Below are 26870 nucleotides of genomic sequence, written 5' to 3'. Positions count from 1 at the left end.
ACTCCCTAGGATCTGGTGAGAATTCCTCTGTATTAAATGATATACAAAAACCTCCTTAATATGGGTTTTAGTTTGGATGACTGGAAATCTGATCCTGTTCAATCTGGCACAGACTCAGTTACTACAGATGCCTGGAAAGGGATAGCAATAAACAGGATGTAGAGATCTGGTTTATGTAGTTACATTTGTGCAAATGGAGGAAAAAGTCCCAGTTTGGTAATTTTTGTCTTATTTAGGTTTGAATGTGGTGGCAACATCTTAGTCAACATCCCGTTTCACAGCATTACTACAGCAAGAGCCTGTCACCCTTCTTCCTCTGAATAAACACACACGCACACCAACATCACATTCAGACTTACCACATCTGTCTTCAGTATAGCTTCCTGTGCTTACGCCATCAGCCATGTATAGATTGGTACAGTGTTACAGTTATAGGTGTAGTACAAAGCACACATAATTATAGCATGTAGGGGCATATTATGTAGCCATCCACATAGCTGGAGGCAATAGGGACTGACAAAATGATTCAGAGCTTGTTGGCAACTGTTTTATTTCCTGATCTGTCAAATCTCCATTTAAGTGGCAAATCTAAGCAAAGTGTAACAATCCTGTTAACAAGCTGGTATAATATATATCAAATATCTAGTCATTAGAATAATTAAACTGGCATGCTGTTTAAAAGACATACATTTCCTTGTTGTATGTATCAGATGCCCACTATTAAAAAGTTTACATCAGGTATTTACATCTATAGTTTGGGTACTTCAGTATATCAAAATTTGTTCCCATTGCAAAATCTGAGTCTATATTAAAGCTAAATTTTGTGACTAATACTTAGAGATGAAATTTGGGATGAGTGGGGTTTTTTGTATGTTTTCTTTTCTTTTTTTTTTATGAAAAATAACCGCAGTGGAGGATGATTATGAAATAAGCAGTATAGTGTGACACTGCTGGATGTTACATCAATTGTAAGGGAACATGTGGCTGGAGAATACTAATATATATATATATATATATATATATATATATATTTATTTAATTTTTTATATTATTATTTATTTATTATTTATTTATTTATTTATTTTATCCATAAAGTTGCTCTAGATCTGTTGGTGATCCAGTGAGTAACAGAATTAGCATTAGTAGAAGTGGATTTTTCATGTTATAGTTATAATGTCTATATTGTGATATGTAATAAAGTCTTTGTTTTTAATCCATGTCATTTACAAGAGAAAAAGAATAAATTCTAGTGTGGAAAAGGATCTTTCTAATATATTTCTGTAAATATGTTCTAGTAAATTGCATCTTCATTTGATACTGCAGTGAGCAGTTTCAAGAGTCACCCACTACTGTTCATTGTTAAACTGAAACAAGGATCATTCACAGTATGCCATTCAGTATGCGACTAGAATATGTGCATATTTCAGAATTTCACTACAACTCCTGAACATATTCCAAAACACTGGTTCACAGTTTACATATATTCAGAATGGGGGAAATGTGGATTATGTTATACAGGTATGCTGATATAGTTTCCTATAACTACCTGCCAGGCCAAAACATGTCTGAGAAAAATAGTGAGACAAGAAAATACTGGGTTTCACAATCAAAGCCAGAAGGTTCTGTGGTAATTGTCCTGAACACCAATGACTAAGATGCTGTGAGTTTCTTTATTCATTTTAGAGAACTATACCATATTGCTGAATGTCCGTTTTGGTTTTTTTGTTTGTTTGTTTGTTTGATTTTTCAATAGGGTTTATTGCCTCCCACATGTTTTCCCAAGTTTTTTGTTGTGTTGATACATTTTTGTCATGTTCACAATTCCTCCCATATATGTAATACTTGTTATTAATAAAAATTTGAATCTGCACATTATTTATTAGAATTAGAACTTACAAAGATAATAATGACTACCTTATTGTCCAATGATAGAGTTAATGTTTGATTGATCATTAAAAAAGCTGTAAAACAATATTGTAATGTATGAATGCATTCTATCGAATTCCCCATTCTTGCTATAAATGGAAGAATGTTTAAAACACACAAACAGATTCACATTCTCTCTATCTCTCTTCCTCTCTCTATCTCTCTCTCCCTCTCTATCTCTCTTTCTGTGTCTCTTTCTCTCTTTCTATCTGTCTCTCTCTCTCTCTCTCTCTCTCTCTCTCTCTCTCACACACTCACAAACACCCCCCCACACACACACTCCACTGTATGTGGGAGGGCTAAAGTAAATGACAGATAGGGGGCGAGGCAAAGTGATCTAATCCTTTTTTGGGCTATAAATGAAGGCAGCAGAAACCCAAGGGTAGACAAGACAAAGAGCAAGAAGCAAGAACAGCCAAAAGAAAAGGCCTGAAGAAAATACTGCTATAGCTTCTTGCCTGATAGTACAGCAGCTTCACAAGGAGATTGCATAGATCTTCACAGAGCAGCAGTTTTAAAGTTTTTGAGTCTTTTAAAGTTCTCACTATGAGAACTAGTGTGGTAGCCCTTGTGGTCCTTGGGACCTGTGCTTTAAGTGTATGGTGCCGAGCAATTGCAAAAGGTTTTGTCTCTGTGACCTTCCCTGGGGATGTAATCAGAAACATGACAGACACAGAGTTGGCTAAAGTAAGTATTTTTCATCTTCTTTCATGTGTTTTGCCATTTTTTTCTGAACACCTCCCAGCTCATCATAAACATGTTGTTGCTCATTTATTATTTTTATCTCGTGTAAAGGTGGATTCTATGAAATAAAATCCATTAACATTAATCTATGCTTATGTCCACACTATGCACAGGTTCAGTGTTATCCACTACAGCACACTCCAAACTACCAGAGCCTATTTAACTTCTTGTTTTCTGTCTCCAGGACTACCTGAAGCGCTATGGTTATATGGAGACTCAGGATAAAAGTGGACTGCAGTCAGTAGTATCCACCTCCAAAGCTCTGAAGAGGCTGCAGAGACAATTCGGTTTGGAGGAGACTGGGACGCTGGATCAAGCCACAATCAGTGCCATGAAGCAGCCTCGCTGCGGGGTACCCGACATCCGCAACTTCCAGACCTTCGCAGGAGACCTAAAGTGGGATCACAATGATGTTACATACAGGTAAGAACAGTTTTATGCCTAGGGTTTTTTAAGTTTTATTTATGAATATATTTTTAGTGCCAACATTTTTTGTGTTTTTCCACTTGGTATCAAAATTTGAAAACTCATATTTCATTACTTGGACATGTTCTGCGGTTGGAGGAAGTTTCTACTTAGTCACTGACACCTGTAACCATAAACTATCATTTATGAACAGCAACAGTGATGTTTTAAAAAGTAATAGCAGACCATGAGTAAACCAGTATTGTTCACTATTGTCTTTTCATTGCTGCAAGAAGAATATTGTGATGTGAGGCCAGTAGTTGCAGAAGAGAGTTATTCTAAGAAAGATATGAAATGAGCGCTCACAGCATCATCCCCCACATCAGCAGTTTTCAGTTAAAGGCAATACAAAGGCAAACCATGAGCTGTTTTGTCTGTACTGTTTTTCTGTGTAGGATTCTGAATTACTCTCCAGACATGGGAGCTTCCCTTATCGATGATGCCTTTGCTAGAGCCTTCAAGGTATGGAGTGATGTGACCCCTCTAACTTTTACCCGTCTCTATGAAGGCACCGCTGACATCATGATCTCATTTGGAAAAGCAGGTGAGTTATGATCATAACAAGGTGAATATTTCTAACAAATACCCAAAACTCATACCTCTTTTCCAAACGGGTCCTTCTGATTTCTTGTCCAAATGTGTCCCATTCCAATTGATCTGTACACTTTAAATTTTACAGTTTAAAATGTTTAGACCATCTATATAGTACAGGAGCAAATTCATTTTTGATGGGTATACAGTCAAGCACCCTTTAGCTTTGAATGCATGCAGATTCCCTATTTGCCCTGGACTAGATAGGTAGTCCTGTGATGGCATGATACCTGGAATACTTTAAGAAAAATTGTTAAAATTAGGTGTGTCTCTTCCAGATCATGGAGACCCCTATCCATTTGATGGGAAAGACGGTCTGCTGGCTCATGCTTATCCCCCAGGCGAGGGGATCCAGGGGGATGCCCACTTTGATGATGATGAATACTGGACCCTTGGCAAAGGACCAGGTAAGAGTGACTCATGAGTATTTTCTCTCTTACTTTCAAAAGCAATTAAGTTATGCCATGGTGGTCATGCAGCATGCATTGCAGAAATGGCAAAAGCTAGAGTAACTGCTCCCTCTAGAGGTTTGATTATATATGAATATATGCACAGAACTGTAAAATTGACAAGTTTCATGTTAACATGGTTCATATTTTTCTTTCAGCTGTTAAGACTCATTATGGCAATGCAGAGGGAGCCATGTGTCACTTCCCTTTCTGGTTTGATGGGAAGTCCTACTCCACCTGCATCACTGAAGGCCGCACTGATGGCCTGCCATGGTGTGCCACCACTGCCAACTATGACAAAGACAAGAAATTTGGTTTCTGTCCTAGTGAGCGTAAGTTCACTGTCCTTCCGTGCTACAAAGATCTGAAGCACTCTTTTAAGTGTACATTAGATAGGTGAAGTTACTGAGCTTGTCTGTCTGTCTCCACAGTTTTGTTCACATTCGATGGGAACAGTGATGGTGCAGAATGTGTGTTCCCTTTCGTGTTTGATGGGGAAACATATAACAGCTGCACCACTGTAGGACGCACTGATGGGTATCGCTGGTGCGCTACTACTGCCAACTTTGACACCGACAAAAAATATGGATTCTGTCCTACCCGAGGTGAGGGCCTTTAATCCTTTCAGTACCAGTGCCATTTCTTTAATTCAGATCTGTATGCATCAGACATGCCAAATCAGCTTAATCAATCATATATTAAGTAAACTTTCTCAAAGCAATGGCTCCAGCATCCAGCTGATGTTCAGAGTATCATTGCCCACAGATACTGCTGTGATTGGTGGAAACTCTGAGGGTGAGCCATGTCGGTTCCCTTTCAACTTCATGGGGAACACATATACTTCCTGCACAAGTGATGGCCGCAATGATGGAAAACTGTGGTGTGCTACAACCAGCAACTTTGACACAGACAAAAAGTGGGGATTTTGCCCAGATCAGGGTAATTACATTGGTCTTTGCCACTTTTTTTAACCTCTTGACAGTACAGCTTACATAGTTGGGTACAAATATTGTATACCTGTGTGTACCCATTATTTGTATCCCCATTATCTTACAGGATACAGTCTGTTCTTGGTGGCAGCCCATGAGTTTGGACATGCTCTTGGTCTGGATCACTCCAACATTCAGGATGCCTTGATGTTTCCCATGTACAAATATGAAGCAGACTTCTCTCTGAATCAAGATGATATTGAAGGCATCCAGTATCTTTATGGTATGATATCAGAGTCAGGATTATTGATTAATAAGATATGTAAATGTATTATGACTTCATTTTAGATTTAAAGGAGATCACATCAAGGAGAAAATGTTATATTTTTATAAAAAAAAAATTTTTGAGAATTGCAAAAATCTTAAGATAATGAAGAGCCATGTTTACGTATTAAATATTTACCTCTTTTGCCCCATGCAGGACCCAAAACGGGCCCCGATCCCACTCCTCCCAAGTCCACAACCACTACATCTTCCCCAGTTTTTACTCCTGAACCAACAGAACAAATACCAGAGCCCACTGACCCTGTGATTACACCTGTGGACCCCTCAGTGGATGCATGCCAAGTGGACAAATTTGACACAATCACTGAGATCCAGGGAGTTCTTCATTTCTTCAAAGATGGGTAAGTACAAGTAGCTTGTATATTACTAATGTACAATAGTTGCTGAGTTTGGGTACAGTTGCAAATGTATATGAAGTGTTCCTAATGCCTAATCTTTAGTCACTAAAAATTAATCAATTATATCGTAACAAAACAAATAACTTCATTTTTAGGTACTACTGGCAGTCATCAAATAATGCTGACAAGAAACACAAAGGCCCTTTCCTGGTCTCTGAGAGATGGCCTGCACTGCCAGCCAAGATTGACACTGCTTTTGAGGACAAATTTTCCAAAAATATTTACTTCTTTGCAGGTAAAAGGTCTGTCAGATAATTTGTTATAAACGCATAATTGCAAGATTCAAATTCACAGCTTCTATTTGTCTCTTATCCTTAGACACTCAGTTCTGGGTGCATAGTGGAAAGAAAGTTATAGGGCCACGAAAAATCCAGAAACTTGGCTTGCCTAGCAACGTGCAGAATGTGGAGGGAGCCGTGCAAAAAGGAAAAAGCAAGGTGCTCCTCTTTAGTGGGGAAAATTTCTGGAGGTAAGCTCTTTCCAAAGATATTTAGAAAATCTATTTACAAACAAATAGTATCAACAAAAATAACACAGTTTTCAGCTTTATCATTTTCTTACGTTGACTAGAAAAATAAACCTATTTACTCATGCCCCTTGTCCTCTTAGGCTGGATATGACAACTCAGCAGATAGATAAGGGATACCCTCGCTTCACTGATCAAGTCTTTGGTGGGGTTCCAGTGGATTCCCATGATGTGTTCCTCTACAAGGGTATGATTCTTTTCAGTTAAATAGTCTGGCCAACGTGCTCCTTTTCACAAGCAATAATTAAATATCAGACTCCGAATTACTTACAATCTGTCACTCTTTTTATTGGTCACTAAAGGCTGAAGGCTTCTACTCATTGATTATTGATATAATTTCAGGGCACTACTACTTCTGCCGAGAAAGGTTCTACTGGAGAATGAACAGCAGACGGCAGATGGACAGAGTTGGATACGTGAAATATGACCTCCTGACTTGTTCTGACTACTGAATCTGTGCCCTTTAGAATTAGATATTACAACAGGACAGTATATTTGACTGGGACTGCAAATCTGTCCCAGATATATATGTATTTGTCTTTGAGATAAGAAGTTACAGTATTGTGCAGTTAATAAAATGTATATTTGAACATTAACTTAAGTAAAATTAACAGACAAACTTGTTTCCCTGTAATTAATAGATTTTTTTTTTTTGCCTGGAGCAAAAGATAACTCATCAAATAAGGTTATAATCATTTAATGTATGATGTGAAAATGTTTGTGTTTGTATTTTCATTGCCTTATAGCCAAAATTTGCACATGTGAATGTTTCCCAGTTGTTTAATTTATTTGTATAAATCATTAGTTTTTTGTCATATGAATAATAAAATAATTTGTATTTCATCATGGATGATTAAGTGAACTTTTTTATGTGTCACACATAATTTGTGAAAATGTTTAGTGTTTCAAATTAAGTTTGAACTATGACTAAAAATGTTTGATATATAAATCTTTGATCCTTATACTGATCACTCAAAACCATACACAATATCTGCTACACCAAGAGCACAATTACCCAACTACTGCACTACAAAATCACATAACCAGTATGTTTTAGTATCTTAGTAGCCTACATAGTCACATGATATATCAACTCACTTATTGAACAAACATCAGCAAACAGACATCAGCACAGCACAGCACAGACAGCAAACAGTGCACAGGACACATCACAAAGTTAATTAATTTTTATATCCTAGAGGATCACATACATTGGAGAAAGTAATTTCATTAGAAGGAAGACATTAGGAAAGGGTGGATGAGGAAAATGTAAAATCAAAATGAGAAAGAAACTGTAAAATTTAATCAGGGCCAGTTTAGTGACCCATATACTAAACCATGTGAGGAACATGAATATAGTATCTCTACAAATCATTGCATAATTAAAATTAACTACTGCTGTTTAGTAGTCAACTGGCTATAATCATTTATAAATATGTAGAATCCCCCAGAGTAATCTTAAGAAAGATTCAAATCAAAATGATAATTGTTAAGAAAGTCACACCATGAAAAACATCATCTAAAAAAAATCTGGTACCACATACAATGAAAGAAAGTATCCAGGTTGATACTGATCTTCACTATCACTTTATTAGACACCATTAAAAGCATTACAGTAGGTGAGCTTTGTCTGGACCATTAACAACGACTGAACTGACCTCCTTTTATCCCTGTTGTTGTCCCTTAAAGAGATGCTATGTGCCGTTCATTACCTTTCTTATTATTATATTACCCTCACCCCATCCTCAGAACTACTTGGGAATACAGCACTGTTTCTTTAAATTTCTTGCTGACTTGTGTTTTCTGCACATTGTTATCTTCATCCCGAGGTCAGGGCATTTTTGAAGGTCTACGACTGGGCCTAGACCTTGCTCTCTTTAATTTCACATACAGCATTTTCTTGGCTTGTACATAAGATTTACATTTTTTTCCTTCATTTTAACATGATACTATCCAATGCATGTGTTCAGAGATTAGTTTATGAGGTTCAACAGTCTTAAGATAATATCTCCCAAACTACCCTTCAAAATTAACAAATTTATTTTGTTCCATTAATAAAATCTTAAACATCAAATCAATATATATACCCCAAACATCACTTGAAAACTTATGGTTGTGAGTAGAGTTGGTATTTTTGCACTAATCATGTTCAGATCATTAATCATCTGAACCACACCATTAAGACATTGAACAGAAAGTTGTTGACTTTCACACATATTCAAATTAATGATTTATAAAGATTTACCTTGTTTATTCAGCCTACTTTACACACTGTGTAGTAAATTGTCAAAATTAAATTTTATTTTAGAGTGAAAATCTGACTGTTAAAGACAAGCAATGAATTAGCTGTCAACAACAGATAAACATATTTATACATTTGTTTATGTACTATCACCAAACACTTCATTGCAACCGTAGCAGGCTAAGATAGCTAACTAGCTGGCTTACTTCCATTCACTGGCCACTCTAGTAGTTACACATATCTTACCTATTTATAGATGCATTTTATGGATGCATTACAGACCGCAGCCCATCTGTTGGGCATGAACAATTTATCAGCCACATCCACACTGTACAGTTTCTGACCACAGAACCACTGCAGAGTGACAAACCCTTCCCGACATAGCTGGAGCTAGTGCAAGTTTATCAGGCTCAGCAGTGTGGGCTGGTCTTTCTGTTACTTTGGTGTTGAGTGGTTTTCCATCCTAAAACAGCCAACAGTAGCCTTGTGGGCAGAAACTAACTGGTGAAGGGCTAACAAACTGTGCACGGCATCAGATGGGGATTTTAAACCATACACCGGTGTTTCTAATAAAGAAGGCTTAGCTGGTGAATGAAATGCAAGGTGCCGTCTATGAAATGCTCAGAACATGTACGCAGCAGATATTCCAGATTTAAGTTAATAAATATTCACAGCAACTAGTTGTTTTCGATCTTTGCTTTGATCATCTTTTTATTTGGGGCTTTCCCATGTGCCAGATTCTGTAATTTAATTTTTTTCACACAGACCCAGCTAACCACTAGCTAACGCTGTTTAGTTGAAATGTAAAGTTATAGTTTAAGTCGTCGAGTTCTTGCAAGTGGTTAGCCAGCACTGTAGTGCCAACTCGGTTGCTTCATATATTAAATAACGATTAAATACAACTGGACGGCTGGAAACTGCATATGTAAGAAATATGCTAAAACTGACTTGTCACTAGCTCGGCTGCGTAATAACACCAGGTACAGATCTGTCGTTATACAGTATGATTTTACCCAGCTATCCGTTTACCTTTACACTCATATTAATCCGCCAAAAAGAATATCATCTTTGGAGAATAATAGTCCTTCAGTTTAACATATCATTTAACATTATTTTTATTTTAGTCCATTCTTATCACTTAATATTTCGTTAACTGAGTCTAATTTTTATTTATTGTAGACGAATAAACATGTTTAAGCTCAAATACGAAAGCACTGAAGACTACACTGTTTCGATCATCTCTCCCTCAAATAAATGGGATCCGGTCTGATGAAACAGGAAGCGAGGAGATATTGATGGCGCCCGACTAGAAAGCATTAGCAAGTATCGGTTACAAATACGTATTTATATCAGCGCATCGACCACAAAGAAAACAAACCATAAAGGTGTTCGCGGTAAGAAAAATATTTTGAGTAAACCGTTTGTCTAAATGTTTACTTTTATTTTTCTCAGGGACGAAATTCGGGCGGTCGGTCTCGGTGTGCAGGCCCTCGAGGTCCCTAAGCAGTTTTTCACATTGCCTGAGTGGAAAATTATGGCAAGGCACGAAAATGGCGTTACGCGGCAGGCAGGAGGGAGGGCAGCTCGTCTTGTTCAAATTAGGACACGCGTCCGTTGGTACTGGTTGGAGTGAACTGTGTGTGGCACGTTAAAATAAAAAACATTTTAACGGTTCGACGAGCGTCTTGCAAGGGTATTAAGACATAATGTGGCCTTCTGGTTACCCTTGTACAATTCGCCGTGCCAAGCAAAAAAGCTCTCACATGCTGATCTTCTTGCTACCCAGCGACATAATGTGAGGCCGAAACCATTATATGTCAGTTTTAGACAGTCGTCATATGAACCTAAAACAGACTTACGCCATGTATGGAATTACCCCGTGCTGGTATAATTCAGTAGTGTTAGCTAGCTAGATATTTAAGCAGTTGGGTTAGTTCTGGGTAGCTAGTGAGCTAATGCGAAGACGAAGTCAGGTTAGCATCGTAGTTAGCTAGCTAACCATAGTTACTTTTTTTTTCCTGAACTGATCCAAACAAAGCAGTTTAGTTAGCTAGGTAGGCAGCTAACAGTCTTTGAGGAACATTCTCTTAGTGCAGGTCTGTTTAGGGACGTAATGCATTGGCATAAAAATATGTTTTTATTAGTTCTTTGTGTTTTGTGATTACGACATTCTGACCTGTTTACAAATAAATCTGGGTGCAATTCTATCGTATTGACCTAATCAGACTTTTTAATTGATTAATTAAATGACAAGTTATTTGACTCATCTCATCAGCATATTTTGTGTCTATCATGACCCGACTGGTGATTGTTAAAGGTCCTGAGTAAAAGTGATAATTCAAGCCAGCATGTTTTCATGCTTTCAGTTGAATATTGAATACTGAGGACTTCTGTCCAAAACGTTCTGTTTCACTGTGAGCTTTATTTTACTACAATTCTGAATCTCTCTGTCTCTTACATACCAAAACATTAAGACAGGAATTTCACATGATGGACAGAATACACTGCCTGGCCAAAAAAAAGTCACACTAATATTTTGTTGGACCACCTTTTTGATTACGGCACGCATTTGCTGTGGCATCGTTTCCACAAGCTGCAATGTCACAACATTTATTTCTGTCCAGAGTTGCATTAATTTTTTCCCCCAAGATCCTGTATTGATGGGAGATTTGGACCACTGCGCAAAGTCTTCTCCAGCACGTCCCAAAGATTTTCAATGGGGTTCAGGTCTGGACTCTGTGGTGGCCAATCCATGTGTGAAAATGACGTTTCATACTCCCTGAACTATTCTTTCACAATTGGAGCTCAATGAATCCTGGCATTGTCATCTTGAAATATGCTTCCCATCAGGGAAGAAAACATCAATTTATGGAATAACCTGATTGTTCAGTATATTCAGGTAGTCAGCTGACCTCATTCTTCGGGCACATAAAATTACTGAACCTAGTCCTGACCAACTGCAGCAACCCCAGATCATAGTTACAGCAATCTCCGTAGATGTTTTCTCTACTTGATGCATGCCAATAATCTGACCCTTCTGAAACAGAGTAACATATTTTCCATGACCACAGGATGTGTCTTTCGACATGGTTGTTTAACAAATGAGAAGCTACTCTGCATCAGTTAGGTTTAAATAATTTGTTGGGCCCTGAAACATAACCACCCATGCAGTCATTATGCAATGGGAGGCTCTTACCTATTTGCTTAGTTAAATCTAAGTGGTGTGTCTAGATATCACTTGGCTTGTCCTTCACAAATAAGCTTATTATATTAAGGTTATATTAATTAATGAAAGAGGTTATTGGAAGCATCGCATTATTGAGCAGACAACAAGACAAGTCACCCCTAGTCAACTAAAAATGATATGTGGCCTGTAGGTACAGCTATAGGGAGCATGTACTTATTAAACTGGCAGCTTGCTGGATAGCTACATATGTGCATCATAAAAAGTAGAGATAAGAGATAAGATAAAAATGTATAATTGGAATATTGTCAGTTCCATTCCACGTTAATATATCACAATTATAAACAACTGTACTTGTCTACACTCCTTTATGTCCTTTTGCTTTGTGGCGATACTAAATATTTAAACTGTTGTATAGAGATTGGCCAAGCAAGAACAACTTCACCCCTTGAGCTGAGATGGATTCAGAGGAGATTGAAGTGGAGAGCAGCAGTGATGTGGGTCATTCAGGGATGGAGGAGCCATCTGAGAGTGGCATGGGCATGGAGTCATCAGAGGCCATGTCTGCCGACAGCAGTGACACGGCAACACTCCCAGCCCAGGCCCCAGAGTCTGACTGCCACGTTGGACAGAGCTCAGAGGGCCTTGTGGTAGAAAAAGTTGGCTCTCTCTGTGTGTGTGTGTGTGTGTGTGTGTGCGTGTGTGTGTATGTGTGTGTATGTGTGTGCAAAAACAAGATTGATTGATGGTAATTAAAACAAATGTAGTCATACTAACTTTTGTCAAGTAAACTGTATCAAACTCTTTTCAACCTTATAATTATTTATTACTGTGGCCATAGGTCTTTATTCCCGAAACAAGCTCCAGTACAGATGTGCGTGGGATCCACCTTCCAGATTCCTCCTCTGTTGCCCAGTCAACCAGTGTCTCCAGTGTCTCCACAGTGACCCAGTCAGTCTTGGTGTCAGAGTCTGCTCAGGTTCTAGTGCACTCCAGTGCTGTGTCTGAGGGAGGGATGATTGTTTCTGACTCAACAGCCTCCACCTCTTCAGACCTAGGCTCTGCCATTGACAAGATAATTGAGTCCACCATTGGGCCTGACATAATGAATGGTGGGAAAATCTTACTTTTCAATTGTATTAACAATTAAGTAGGATAGTGTGGATATATAGGAGTTAAGTGGGAGTTTGATAATGTACTCTTCTGTGTAATTACCCTGACAATTTTGTGTATGTATTCTGCAAACATAGATAAACTTGAACCCTTTCCCAATGTTTTACAGGGTGTATTGCAGTTACAAGTGCAGAAGATGACAATGCAGAGACCACACAGTATTTGATCCTGCAGGGACCAGATGATGGTGAGCCACTTTGGAGCCATGTTTACTTGTATCTTTACTTGTATCTCACTTTCTCAGTTGAACCATCCAACTTCTCCGCAATAAAAACTTTATCTTTTCTGAAACTCTTTTCTATCCCAAAGTCCAGTTTGCATTTTAGTTAAAGAACAGAGTATAATTATTTTGAAAAAAATGTGTGGCACACGAATATCATTGTCCTTTCTGTACACAGGAGCTCCCATGGTTGCTCAGATGTCTTCCTCAGCACTGTCTAGCCGCATTGCCATCGAGACCTTGGCCGATGGGCCCACCTCCACCTGCCTGGATCAGGCAGACCTATCGGAGAGCCTGCAGGGCAGTCTGGAGCCCGACCAGCCCGACCAGCCAGGCCACTCCGGCTATCCGGAGCACGAGGACGGGAGCAGCAGCAGCAGCAGTAGCAGCAGCAGTAGCCGCCCCGACCAGCCAGAGCATTCACGCTATGTGGAGTGCAGTGGAGGGGGGGACGACCCCGACCAGACAGGCGAGGCACACTGCATCGAGTTCCCCGGAGCGGAGCCAGACCAGGCACCGCGCCAGTCCCGCTTCACCAGCTACACAGACGACGACCCAGGGGAGTCTCTACGTGGCTATGCGGCTGAGTGTAGCGGCACAGCCCACAGTCCCCACCCACACTACCTCGTGGAATGCAGCGACGGCTGCCTCGCAGAGCCCCGCCACTCACGTTACATCGACAGTAGCGTGGACGATGGTGAGCCCAGCCGTGTCTCTGCCTCGGAGCGGGCAGGCAGCATGGGGGAGGGGCTGGCAGATGCCAGCAACTCCCACCTGCCTGACCAGATGGAGTGCAGCGAGAGCCAGACGGGGCCATACATCAGCAGCAGTGGCACCTACTCTGCGAACCCTGAGCCTGAGGCGGCGGAGCGCTGGTCACCTGAGTCAGGTGGGTCGGCAGGGCCCAGGGAGGATGATGCAGTCGTGGTGGAGTCCGGAGTGGCAGCAGGGCCTGGGGAAAGAGCACCAGACCTGGCTGAGCTCGAAGAGATGATGGAGGTGGTCATTGTACAGCAGTTCAAATGCAAGATGTGCCCATATAAAAGTGTGTCAAAAGACACACTTATTAACCACATGAGAGACAAGCACTTTAAACCTGCAGGTAAGAAGTACTGAAAATCCCTTAATTGTAAATTGAATTGCTAGAAAGGGGTTCGGGGGGTATCTTTAAGAAATACTGTTTGGGTGCTGTGACATTCCTCTATGCCTAAGAAGATATATTCAGTTTATACAGATCCGCAGTAAGACCTTTGGGGAGCTAGTGGAGAAACTGTACCAACCACACTTTGGTTCCTTCAGTTGCTAAATGTTTTTATCACTGGCTGTGTTGCATGTCTCCCAGGTGAACCCCCAAAAAAGCGAGGGCGGGGACGGCCTAGAAAATCAGAAACGCTGGCCCGACAGCTAGCCGAAGTGAAGAAAGAAGAGCCACAAGAAGAAGAAGAAGATGACATCATGGATGCGGGTGCCATCGATGATCCTGAAGGTGTGTGATGCCTTTGCTTAGTATCTGGCTGAACTTGTCCTCATTTCATAGTTGAGTACTCATGTATTTACAGAGAGAACTGTACACAGTTGATTGCATTTAGACTATTTTACTTCTAACACTGTACTTCTGTTTCCTGTTTTAGAGGACAGTGATTATAACCCAGCGGATGAGCAGCTGAGGCCCAGAGCATCTGCACATCGGCCAGCCCCTCCCTCCTGCTCTTCCTCTTCCTCCTCTACCTCACGAAAACGGCCTCGCCGGATGGTGGGCCCACCCCGCAAATTTCTTTATCCCCAGAGTTACACAGGTCAGTCATACCACAGCACATTTTTGCAATGTTTTCTAATGCTTTTCTGTATCTCAGTATCAATACTACTTGTTCAAAGACATTCTTTGTTCCTTGTACATCTGTTTACAGGAAAAAATGAGTTCATGAAACTCAAGTATAAAGTTACTTGTACTTGAAACCTGAAAAAAAAATTTGATTCTGAAGCACCCAGCACCTCAGGCTAAAAATACACAGTCCATATATGAAGTTGACAACTTCCTAGATGACTCTTGCTCATACTGATAGTGTAGCTTGCAAAGGTGATATTAATGTGATTCTCAACCATCTTTTGACCTAGAAACACTAAACGTCTTGACTGTTTTTGACAGTATATATTAGGGACTGGGAGTAGTCTGGTTAAATGCCTCCATGTGTGCCTTATTGAAAGTAGCTTAGCATGGCTGTGTAGTTTACTTTGAGTCTGCTGTCCATGTCATCACAATAAAAAATAAAGTTCAATACAAGACTCATGGCAGAAGCCTTTAAATTGATTGGCCACGCTTGCAAAAAAAACAAACAGCTCTTTAGTTCACACAAATGCAATGATAATCAGCTCTAATAATCCAGTCAGTAAGTTTTCAATGCAAATTTACATGCCATTTCTGAAACAAGTTTAGTGAAAGTTTGACGAGTTCTTTTCTTAAATTTTCCATTATTGTGCTAATCCTAACCGAAATCTACATGTTTAAGTAATAAATACAAAATTTAATTATACACAAATATGATGACAATAAAAACTTCTTAATCTTAATTTGAATCAGCAGTGACGCCTGTGTCTCAGATGAGCAATACAATGGATTCTCAGGCTCCTGAAGAGGCCACTTCCTCTGGGCAGGAGAGTGGAACCGTTTCATTATCCAATGGGTGTGCTGCGGAACCAGGTGTCAGCCAATCAGATTCGGAGAACAAAGACCCCTCTTCAAACACAGGCCCAGATGATGATGAGTTTTTTCCAAGGAAGAGGGGACGACCATCAAAGAGGTTCCTACGCAAAAAGTATAAAAAGTTCCTAAATCGGAAGTAAGTTCATTTGTACTTTTCATGTCTAAACTGTATTTCCTCAGTTGATTCCTCAGTTTCCTGACCAATAAAAGCTTTCATTTACCACGTCTTCTTCCTTGTTTTTAAAGCAAGTACTACAAATCCCTCAAGCCTCTGCTGAGACCTCATAACTGCTGGATCTGTGGCTCACGTTTCCTGTCTCAAGAAGACCTCAGATTCCATGTGGATTCTCATGAAGGCAATGATCCAGAACGTTTTAAGTGCCTGAAGTGCAGCTACCGTTGCAAACGTTGGTCTTCTCTCAAGGTAAGCAGGTCTAAAAGGTTTTTGTCTTTTCCCATAAACATCTTCTACTTAGCCATGATCATTCCATGTTATCTTTGTGATAGTTTGAAAACAGATAAATGTGTAGCTTTTCCAAGAGAGAGGCATTTAGAAAGACTCAAAGACTTTGAGTCTTCTACTGAGGTATAACCCAGCCCCTATGCTTTGCATTGTAGGAGCATATGTTCAACCACCAGGGCACCAAGCCGTATAAGTGTGAAATCTGTGATTACTCGAGTGTCTACAGGAAGGATGTGATCCGACATTCTGCTGTTCACAACAAAGACAAGTAAGATTCCAAAAATGGAGCATCAACATTATTTTTGCAAATTCTAAAAGCTTCAAGATATAATGTCAATTGAACTTACTATGTAACTTAACTATGTAACTGGACGACAAGTTTTAGTTACAAGTTACAAAAACAGTGTTTTTTGATGTTCTTCCATTTTCCCTTTTCACCTCAGGAGAAGGAAGTCCGATGTGGTAAGATTTGCTTTTTTTCAATTTTTATCCAGTCCATACCAGTTCATCATTGTGTAATAATGCATGGTACTAACACACCAATTCAAATTCAACTGAACTCAGTGCAGTCCTCATCAGTCCCCAGAATATCAGGCTCCCAGTGTCTGCACTGAATAGATACATAAAAAGAATCACAGCATCACATGTCCTTTAGTCAAATGTTGGTCACATAAGTTTATATACCGTTGAAGCTGCATGAGGCGGACACGTGTCAGCTTTTCATGCGATGGCAGTCTTGTGATGGTGCTCCGCAGATTCCGAAAGTGTCCGAGTTCCCGTGCCCGATCTGCCACCGTGTCTACCCCATGCAGAAGCGCCTCACGCAGCACTTGAAGACACACAGCACAGAAAAGCCTCACATGTGTGATAAGGTGCGCACACAAGTAGAGTCCTGCAGTGCTGCTGGTCAGTTCACCTAGCACTACTCAGTTGAGTAGCATAAAGAGTTTTAAAATTAGTTATCATGAACTCTGTGTCCATTCCTATAAGAATATCCAGTCCATTCCTATAAGAAAATGTTGGAAGCCACTCAGTAAGGGAACTCACAGAAAACTTGTATCAGGAATCTAATTTTTATCATCTCCATTTTGTAGTGTGGGAAGTCCTTCAAGAAACGTTACACCTTCAAGATGCATCTTCTCACACATATCCAAAACTGTGGAAATAGCATGTAAGTTGCTCTCGTCAGCATTATTCTATACTCATTTCTATTTTCCTTATTCATTTTTATTTCTTATAGATTTTACACTGAAATTGTTTACAGTACTGTAATAACACTGCCTTTTTGGGCGGGGATTCAGGTTTAAGTGTGAGTTCTGTGAGATCACATGCAGTGATAAGAAGCAACTCCTAAACCATCAACTATCCCACACCAATGACAAGCCATTTAAATGTGACTACTGCAAGTACTCTACAAGCAAAGAGGATTTCCTGGTGTCTCACATAGCAATCAAACACACTGGTGAGATGAAGATATCTATATAGAATACTTGTATTTTTGTAAAATTTGATCCTGGAGGAAATTCTTTTGTTTTTTGTGCTTTAGTGTTTCAAGTTGCACTCTGATTCTTTACTTTGAATTTTCTGACTGCCTTGAAGCTTGTTGTTGTTAATGCTGAATCTTTTTCAGCGTGCATCCACTCGCTATACAGCCAAAATACACCATACACAATATGTACACATTTTTGACACTCGTCGAAACTTGTAGAGCCATAGGAGTGTGATGCCTAACACCGATAGAAAGCCCATCTCACCGTCTTGGTGTGTTCCTTTAGGGGAGAAGCCCTTCTCCTGCGACATGTGCCACTTCATGACCAAGCACAGGAAGAATCTGCGGCTGCACATGCAGTGTCGCCACCCGGACGCCTTTGAGGAGTGGAGCCAGGCACATCCCGAAGAGCCCGTGAGGCGCCGCCGGAGGCCCTTTTTCACCCTGCAGCAGATCGAGGAGCTCAAGCAGCAGCACGAGAGCCAGGCCCTGCCGAGCGCCATCGTGAGTGCCCTGACTGAGCGGCAAGCTTGCGTGTCCAGGAAGATTCATTCGCAGAGAAGGTTGATTTTTGGTGGTCATGGTGGTAGTTGGTGTTGGGAATTGGTTCTGCAATGGCGCATGTATCAGTGGATCATCCAGGTTTCATTCCATAGGTCTCAGAACCATTGGACCTACAAACCATCGAGTCCTTGGGCAATGCCTCCGTGTCCCAGGATGCATTGGGAAACACCACCATCATCTATGAGCAAGGTTTGGAGAGCACTTGGTGTTGTGCACAGAATGGTTTACTCCATATTGTAAACTTATTGTTAATTCAATTTTTATATTCCATTCTGTAGCCCAGTCATCAGATCTGTCTGCTCAGAATGCATTGGACTTGCTCCTGAATGTGAGCAATGCCCGAGAGTTAGTGGGAAACTCGGTCCAGGTATGCACTGCAGATATCTGACACAGAAAAAGTGCTGGGTGATATTTCTCCCAAATGATTAAGAATCATTTTGTCCCAGCTTTGAGAAAATGAAACTTCCAGAGAGGAACACCCAACTCCAAATGGTATTTCACATTTAACCATCATTCTTTCCAGGTGGCTGTGTTAAAGTCGGATGGCGAGACCCTGGAGGCTGGCTCGTGGCCCACCACAGGACAGGGGACGCAGGGCTCGTCCACGCAGCCGCAGAAGGTAGTCACGTTCCATGTGTCAGAGAATGGAGAAACAACTCTTGTGCAGGAGGCGTTTGAGACAGTGGAGGGAGCAGCAGCAGAGGAGGGGGTGGGTGGCGAAGGCGGCCAGGAGTTCACACAGATTGCCATCAGCGCCTATGAGAGCACTGGCGAGTTCAGTGTGGTGGAGCAGGCTGTTGAGGGCATCCACTGCACAGGCACTGCATATAGGTACTGCTGATTCCCACTCCCAACACCACCAGCACTGATGGTTCAGCGTTGGGCAGTACATATTAAAAAAAAAAAAAAAACACTATGCGGTATAGTCTCAAATTTAGACCTGCATGTGAATTCTTTTAAATTATCTCTGTAAATTGTGACGTTTGGTAAACTTTTCCACTAGAGGTCTGGTGTTTACACTTTACATCGATACCTGTGTGTCTGCGTGTGTTTGTCAGCAGCATGGAGGAAAACTCTGCGGATCCTCCAGCCGTGGAGGGGAGCGGCGATTCTTCAGCTGTCCCCACCCCACCGAAAAATCACAAAGACAAGTTCTTCCTTAGCTCCAGCTTGGCCGACGGAGTGCTGCAGCAAGTGGAGGTGAGAGCCTCACACTATTCACAAGCTTAGCTGCACTGCATTTAAATGGAAGCATTAAGGATGGACACTCATAGTCCTAATGAAACCCTTATTTCTGTATTATTAGGACACAAAGTAGACAGTGTATGTGTACTCTATTCTTAACAGTACCCCTAAATCTGCTTGTAATGATGAAATTCTGTAGCTAAGCAGTGAGAGCCCAGGCTCCCCGACACAGAGCTCCTCCTCCCAGCCCCAGCAGCCCAACCCCAAGCGCTTCTCCTGCCGCGTCTGCATGGAGTCCTTCCACGGCCGCTCAGACATGGAGAACCACAAGAGGGCGCACGTGGACCCCAACACGTTCAAATGTCCTGACTGTGATTTCACTGCTCCCTCTTGGCCTGAAGTCAAAGTATGAATATGACTCCTCTCCTTATTAAGTATAAGAGTAGCCATCAGTAGTAATGTGGTTGCTTTGATTGTACGTTCCAGGCTCACATGGCCATGCACGCATACCTGCGACCTCACAAATGCCCACACTGCAGCTTCGCTTCCAAGAACAAAAAAGACCTGCGACGCCATATGATGACGCACACTAATGAGAAACCTTTCTCATGTGAAGTCTGTGGCCAGAGGTGATGGAACCCTCATATTCAGTTTATTTACTATTTGGCTAGTATTACTAAGTAGGAATAGGACCAAGTCTGTCTTTCTTCTGTGTGAACAAGCACAACTGATTGGCTGTGTTATACTGATGTTATACTGATAAGTCAGTGGTGTGCCATACATTTTTCTTAGCCTCTCATATACGTGTATTTCAATCAGGTTTAATCGGAATGGCCACCTGAAGTTTCACATGGAGAGGCTGCACACACAGGACCCTCCCCCTCGCAAGGCCCGAGCCGGCACCTCCCAGCAGACCATCATAGTGAACAGTGATGAGGAAGCCCTAGCCACGCTGCAGAGTGAGTCCACGCCTCCAGCTCACCTGCAGCTGGACGCTCGGGACACTGCTTTCTGCCTGACAAGGGTTTCAGTGTTCCTTTATCAGGAGGAGCCACTGCTCAAGTTAGATCTCCACGAAATTGTGTTGACTTAGATGTTGATTTGGTGTGTATGTGTATGGGTGTGGTGTGTGTGTGCGCGTGTGAATGCATGTGCGTTACAGCCTTGCAGGCAGGTCAGACAGTGATCAGTCCAGAACGACTGCAGCAGGCATTGGGCCAGGAGCACATAATAGTGGCACAGGAGCAGGCTTTGTCTGACCAGGTACAGCCAACCACACTCCTTTTAGTACTATTACAACGAGCATGTGGTCTGTCAGGGGTTAAATAGGTGTTCAGCCAGTAAATGTTTGGAGGACCATTAATGTAATCTACTTTAATGGTTTTGTTAGACTATCATCAGGCAAGAAGAGCACATGACTGCCCATATATATTATAATTAATCTAAAAATTCCTGACTTTTCATATTCACAAGGTTTCTGGCACTAAATGTCATGTTCGTTTCTTCATGACTCCTTAATAAATGTGTGCTCCCTCAGGAGGAGGCTACGTACATTCAGCAAATCACTACAGTGGACGGCCAGACTGTGCAGCACTTGATGACAGCAGATAATCAGGTTACAGAGGTATGGCTCTCTCTTCATCGGCCAGAGATGGGCAGGATCAGAATCTTGCACTCTGGTACAGGCTGTATTTGTAGGCAGTGGTGCAAAACTGCTAAAATTATGAAACTTTAAATGCTTTCCTCTTCAGCCAAGATTTGTATCACTCACGGAGCTTTCTTTTACAGCAAACAGAATGCAAAATGTAAGTGATGTGTAAATAAGATTATCGGACTAAAGTAATAAGGAAAGTTGGTTTTCTTGTTGATTTCCTATGTAAGCTATATAGGTTTTCTTTCTCTTGTGGTGTCAGCTCTGCAGCCCAGCTTTGGGAAGAAATCAGCTTCTCTAAGTCATCTCAAGGACAGGGCAAGGTTTTAAATGTCTGATGTGTGTATGAGAATGCTGATTCTTCCTCTTTCTTCTGTCAATCAGGTCCAGTATATCATATCACAGGATGGCGTTCAGCACTTGATCCCACAGGAATACGTAGTGGTGTCCAATAGTAACCACATTCAGGTCAGCTTGCACTTTAAAACAAGATGTGATCAACTTCTACTTCTGCATTTGTTCTTATGTCAGCAAGGTTGAAATCTAAATACAAATTTATGTTTGGATGGGTCAGAAAAGCAGTGTTCCGCCCATGAACAAACTCTTATTGTCCTACATGTCTGGAAGTCTTTGAAAATGAGGTTGGTGCATTTTCAGAGAAAAAGCTCTGAAGAGGTTTACGTTCTTTCTCAGATGGAGGATGGCCAGATAGCTCATATTCAGTATGAGCATGATGGTTCGTTCCTGCAGGAACAGCAGGTAAGGAATAGGAGAAGACTCTTCTACAAACGAAAACTAACGCAGAGTACACTGTTGTTCTTCAGTGTGTTAAACAGGCTTACTGATAGCTTACTATTAACTAACGTTATTGTTTATGTCCGCAGATTGCTCTAAGTCACGATGGACAAATTCAGTATTTCCCCATCAGCACTGAGCAGCAGATAGTTAACCCAGAGGACTTAGAGGCTGCTGCCCACTCCGCTGTCACTGGTATGACATTTGTCTTATCTTCACTGTTTTCCATGAATGCCCTTATTTTTGGGTGTAAAGAGGCGAATAGAGATTCACCCCACCAATCCACATATGTCATTTGATGTAGCCTAGCTTACTCAGCCATGGTAAAACTGCAGACTAGGCAAAAGTAGATAGTATAATCATTGCCATTTGAGTCGTTACAAAAAGACAGTGAAGTGTCTGTCATTGGGAAATGCGACACACGAGCGTGGGTGTATGTGTCCAGCTGTAGCTGATGCAGCCATGGCCCAGGCTCAGGCGGTTTATGCCACAGAGGCCACCCCGGAACAGCTGGAGCAGATGCAGCAGCAGGGCATCCAGTATGATGTCATCACCTTCACAGAGGAATAGAGATCATACACCCGACGCCTGCAGTCTCACACGCTCATATGGGTTGCGGTGGAAATCAGCAGCCTGCTGTTACTGTCCTCATGGGATAAGGGGAAATGTGCAAAAGACTTTCTTTTTTGTATATTCTGTATAGTACATTTACAGAATCAGTGGAGTCATACAGTAATGGATGCCAGATCTGTAACAATTTATTCATCTCACTGTGCCTCCACTGTTCTGCTATGTAAAAAGAAGTATCAAAAGGTGACTAAAGTTTCTGTATTTAATTAATTATCTATGTTTCTTTGGTATGCTGTAGGGAATGGTAGAGCATAATGACAAGGTACTGATTCTCTGTATGGGGCTGAATAAATTTAGAATAAAATGTTTGGGCTTTATTTTATGATAAGGTTCCAAAATTCTAAGCTCTGATGGAGTAGTTTTCCAAGACAATTTTGCTTTGGCACTCATAAAGCTATAACCAAATAAATTACAGCTGCTTTACCTAAGATGTCTGAGTAACTGCCTTTTTTGCAAGTGATAATTTTCAACATTTTCACTCAAAATTATGATATTCTCATTAGAATGATAATGCATTACTTGTAAATGTTGACTGGCATAGCTCTAGTGGTAACTAGGTGATCAGCAAACATTCATTCATAAATGTCTGTACTGCTTTGGTAAGAAACTTTCAAAATGTGGGAATGTATTAATAATATAGCAATGAATTGTTTAAGCTCAAGGAACCACAATGAGAGGAAGTAAAAATTACTGAAAAAAGTTTAAAAATATGCTATTTTTTTCCACCCCAGCAGTTTTGCTCCTTCTGTTTGATTCCTCATTTCAGTGACTGAGTAATCCTGTACAGGAGACTTATTTCTCAGAGACGAGAAGCCAATATGAAGCTTTTTTTCTTTTTCATTGTCCTTCTCAAGAGTGGTGAGTTTGTGTACACTTCAGTGGATTTTGCTAAAGGAACACTTCCAAAAACCCTAATGTGTTCCTACACTTTTCAGGTATGAATCCAACAAAAGGACAACTAAATGTGCAGCTGTCAAGTGAAGTGCTTCTGACATTTGAGTTTTACCCATATGTCAATACATTTGTCAAGTATTGCTGTAAGTTTATTCTGTCTGAATGCCTAATCTTTGTGAACAACAAAGGATATGCTCATGATGCCTACAAAGGAAGAATAGAAAGTCAGGAATACTCTGGAAGGTTGGATATAAGAATCTGGAATCTGCACCTAACGGATACTGGACTATACAGATGTGCAAGCCAAGGGTCACAATACCCCATCTACAAAGATTTTTTGGTAAATGTAGCTGATAAGGTCTTAATAATCACATTATCACATTTCACTTATATCAGTCTTTGACAATTACATATGTATATGCTGTAGCCTCTTTCAATACTTTGAGCAAATTGCTTTACTGTTTGTGTGCAGAAGAAATATCAGAATGCTAGCATTTTAATATTTTTAAGGCTGATTAATGCTGAATGTTTTCTTCACCTTTCCAGCATGACCTTGTTGTGTTGCATTTTGTTGCAGACAGAAGCACTGAGTTGAAGCCACTGTTGCCCATTTTAAAATCCACTCTCTCAACATCAGTTACATCAGTGCATCACCTCTTAAAGAAAGACAATGAAGAGAACAGGTTAATTCCCACAAACACTTAGCATGTCTATTTGCCATATAAGGCATGGTATTTTAAAAGTGATTCAATTTAAGTATGGTTTCAAGATTTTCTATAATAAATCAAATTGCTCTTAACTACAGTACATGGGAATACAGTGCTTCAAAACCTATTTCATTAAATCCAGTTTTACTCTATCACTCTATCTCTATTTTACTCTATCTATTTTGTTCAAGCAGTAAAACATGGCGCTTGAAACTCACATTGGGAACAATGTCTGCTGTTATAATCATTATCTCAGTCATACTGGGAATGATCTTCCACAAAAAAGAAAGCCGAAGGTAAGGGGTGGATTAGATTTTCTATAAATAAGACAGATAATATCCTCAAAGTGTTCGTGCAATTGTTGTGTAGTAACCAGTACCAGAATACACTCCTTGGTTAAAAAAAAACAAACAAAAAAAACTAAATTTAATGGACCCAACAACAAATCAATGGTCAGAAAATGAAAGAGCTTAAAAAAAAACAAAAACAAAAAAACATACACTCCGGAGACCTGTACCACCATTTGCTAGCATGATTTTGGTTCCACAGGAAAATGTGGAAGCTGTTCCAGTGCACCCGATATCATCCAAGTAAGTTCTTCCTCATTTGACTCATGCTCACATGCTTGATGCAACTGCATGTTGTTTGGAAACATCTCACAGTGGAAACATTACACATGGATGTTTGGCAACATTCTTAACCCAACGTTCATACCACTTTCTATTATTTAAAAAAAACCTTATAAAGATGTGAGACTTTTAAAGTCCTGTTATAAAAAAGTTTAATTCATCCCATTTCTGGTGTCTTTCACTAAATCCTACTACATATATACACTCCTGGGCCAAAAAAATGCCAAACAAGGAAATTCACTTGTATATTCTTCTTGTACACAAACATAAAACCATGAAAAGATTTAATGTTTGTGTTCACATGTCTGTGTGTTCATTTTTTTCCCCAAATACTTGCTGTTGAAACCTTTAAAAGCTTAATATTTTGCAATTTTGGATTTGGCTCAGGAGTGTAGATCTCACATAGGTCACAAATCATCACATTATTCACCACTAATATTGTTCCCATTGTCCAAACAGCCTCATGAAGAGGTCAACAGCGTTATCTACACTACGGTGGATTTCAAGCCCTATGAAGAAGCATCTGAACTATACGCCAACTTGTACAGCTACAACTTAGGAGCTGTCAGATCTGATTCAGGTATCACTTTGAAGAAACAGGAGAATGTGGAATACTCTACTGTAGCCAGAATTGTAGGCTAAACATCTGAGATGTTGACTGTGATGATCAATGCATTTCCATTAAATCGATTTAATATTAATCATTTGAAATGTTATATAAGCAATTGATTATAGATTTTTCTCACCACCTATGAAAAGTTAAATCAGAGGACAACTGAACAGTCTCATATGAATAGTGGATTCCATTGTTATCTGGATGGTATTATGTTGCTTTCAGAGGGTAGAGGATTACACTCATGTAAATGAGTGTAATATGAATATTTTGTCTGATATACAATATAATAAAGTTAAAAGCTAAACCTAAGATATATTTGCACAAATTTTTAATAGCCTTTACAGTTCATAATAAACTACACAAAATGATCTTATTTTGTTGTTATTTCAGTATATTTGTATAGAATATCTTATGCATATGCATAATCAAATTTCTGTTTATTCTTCAAGCAGGAAATTCTATTGATAATCAAAGAGAGCTGTTTTGGTCTTTCCACCTGAAAGCAATCTTCACTGCCTGAAACACACTCTTGTTTTCCATGTGAAAGTTGATGTACCAGTTCCTGAAAACATCACACAGGATCCGGGATAAGCTGCTCCCAAAGTTGTGTCAAAAATCCTGTTTGGCAGCCATAGTACCTTTGAAAGTGGAACAGTGGGTTAAACAGTTCATTCACATGCATATTGTTGCTGCAAGAGTTAATGAATCACCCTTTCTTCTGAAGGATGAAGGACAGAAGAAGAAGGCATAAATGCTGATGTAGGTAATGGAGGGCATGTTAACGGCTAGAGTTAACAATGGACTGTATGAAGTGATGATTTATAATGACTGATCAATTTGTGGGATCATTTTGGGGTTTGCCAATAAAGTAAATTCTGGACTCCTTAAATTTTGGCTGATGGCATTCAGATTGCTGATGTAACAATTTGGAAATATAATAACGGAAGTATCAGTATCACCAATTGCTTGACAATTACCAAAAGCAAGCAACCTCCTTAAAATCTTCCAGAACATTTTGATTTCCAAAAGCCTGTAAGGAGGAAAGGAAAGAATAAAAACAGTTTAGAGTGAGGACTTTTCAATACAGTCCTCAGGGAACCCTGATCCAGTCCAGATTTTGGTTTACTCCAGCTCCTTACACACCAGAACTCCACGTGGGACTTAAGTTATGGGCTATAGAGCTGTAGGCTTAGGTGTGTTGGCAGATGGAGCAGAGTAAATATGTGACCTGGCTGGGGACCCTCAAAGGACAGATATAACCATTGATGTAGAGTTATGTTTACTCCTGGGCAACAAAATGGGCCCAACCCAAAAGTAAATTTAATGGTCTTAACAACAAATCACTGGTCAAAAA

General features: G+C 40.3%; 2 protein-coding genes across 8 annotated transcripts; both read left to right on the top strand.

Annotated features, from left to right (window-relative positions):
• Window positions 1-2303: 2303 nt before the first annotated feature.
• Window positions 2304-7219, top strand: mmp9 (matrix metallopeptidase 9). Its single transcript, XM_026995530.2, has 13 exons — window positions 2304-2613; window positions 2855-3093; window positions 3531-3679; window positions 4005-4133; window positions 4334-4507; window positions 4607-4780; window positions 4941-5114; window positions 5232-5387; window positions 5586-5790; window positions 5943-6082; window positions 6166-6316; window positions 6457-6560; window positions 6716-7219. The coding sequence occupies exons 1-13, from the start codon at window positions 2473-2475 to the stop codon at window positions 6823-6825; spliced, it is 2046 nt and encodes a 681-aa protein (XP_026851331.1). The 5' UTR covers window positions 2304-2472; the 3' UTR covers window positions 6826-7219.
• Window positions 7220-9444: 2225 nt separating this feature from the next.
• On the top strand, window positions 9445-23098 carry LOC113567497 (zinc finger protein 335). 7 transcript variants are annotated; one of them, XM_026995526.2, is made up of 28 exons: window positions 9445-10009; window positions 12218-12449; window positions 12641-12911; window positions 13082-13159; window positions 13371-14294; window positions 14535-14678; window positions 14824-14988; window positions 15774-16029; window positions 16140-16317; window positions 16512-16624; window positions 16800-16818; window positions 17091-17228; window positions 17451-17527; window positions 17658-17818; window positions 18132-18349; window positions 18502-18598; window positions 18688-18776; window positions 18933-19240; window positions 19471-19609; window positions 19794-20000; window positions 20081-20223; window positions 20414-20553; window positions 20757-20857; window positions 21132-21218; window positions 21630-21713; window positions 21939-22004; window positions 22130-22235; window positions 22486-23098. In XM_026995526.2, exons 2-28 carry the CDS (start codon window positions 12258-12260, stop codon window positions 22608-22610), a joined length of 4626 nt encoding a protein of 1541 aa, XP_026851327.2. In that variant the 5' UTR covers window positions 9445-10009; window positions 12218-12257; the 3' UTR covers window positions 22611-23098. The 7 variants fall into 7 exon arrangements, with proteins under 7 accessions (XP_026851327.2, XP_026851322.2, XP_026851325.2 ...); XM_026995521.2 differs by having other exon boundaries at window positions 19468-19609; window positions 21903-22004; XM_026995524.2 differs by having other exon boundaries at window positions 15771-16029; window positions 17112-17228; window positions 19468-19609.
• Window positions 23099-26870: the final 3772 nt, after the last annotated feature.

Source organism: Electrophorus electricus, chromosome 23 (assembly GCF_013358815.1).
Source record: "Electrophorus electricus isolate fEleEle1 chromosome 23, fEleEle1.pri, whole genome shotgun sequence".
NCBI classification, from domain to species: Eukaryota; Metazoa; Chordata; class Actinopteri; order Gymnotiformes; family Gymnotidae; genus Electrophorus; species Electrophorus electricus.
Note: the sequence above shows the minus strand (reverse complement) of the source record. Positions and strands in the feature narration are given on the sequence as shown.

Bases quoted from the DNA above. Each gene is read 5' to 3' on its own strand.
- mmp9 (XM_026995530.2), top strand. From the start codon at position 2,473: ATGAGAACTAGTGTGGTAGCCCTTGTGGTCCTTGGGACCTGTGCTTTA. The intron at 3,680-4,004 runs GTGAGTTATGAT...TGTCTCTTCCAG, and splicing joins GATCTCATTTGGAAAAGCAG to ATCATGGAGACCCCTATCCA. The intron at 4,508-4,606 runs GTAAGTTCACTG...CTGTCTCCACAG, and splicing joins TGGTTTCTGTCCTAGTGAGC to TTTTGTTCACATTCGATGGG.
- LOC113567497 (XM_026995519.2), top strand. From the start codon at position 12,258: ATGGATTCAGAGGAGATTGAAGTGGAGAGCAGCAGTGATGTGGGTCAT. The intron at 17,528-17,657 runs GTAAGTTGCTCT...GCGGGGATTCAG, and splicing joins CAAAACTGTGGAAATAGCAT to GTTTAAGTGTGAGTTCTGTG. The intron at 19,241-19,467 runs GTACTGCTGATT...TGTGTTTGTCAG, and splicing joins TGCACAGGCACTGCATATAG to CAGCATGGAGGAAAACTCTG.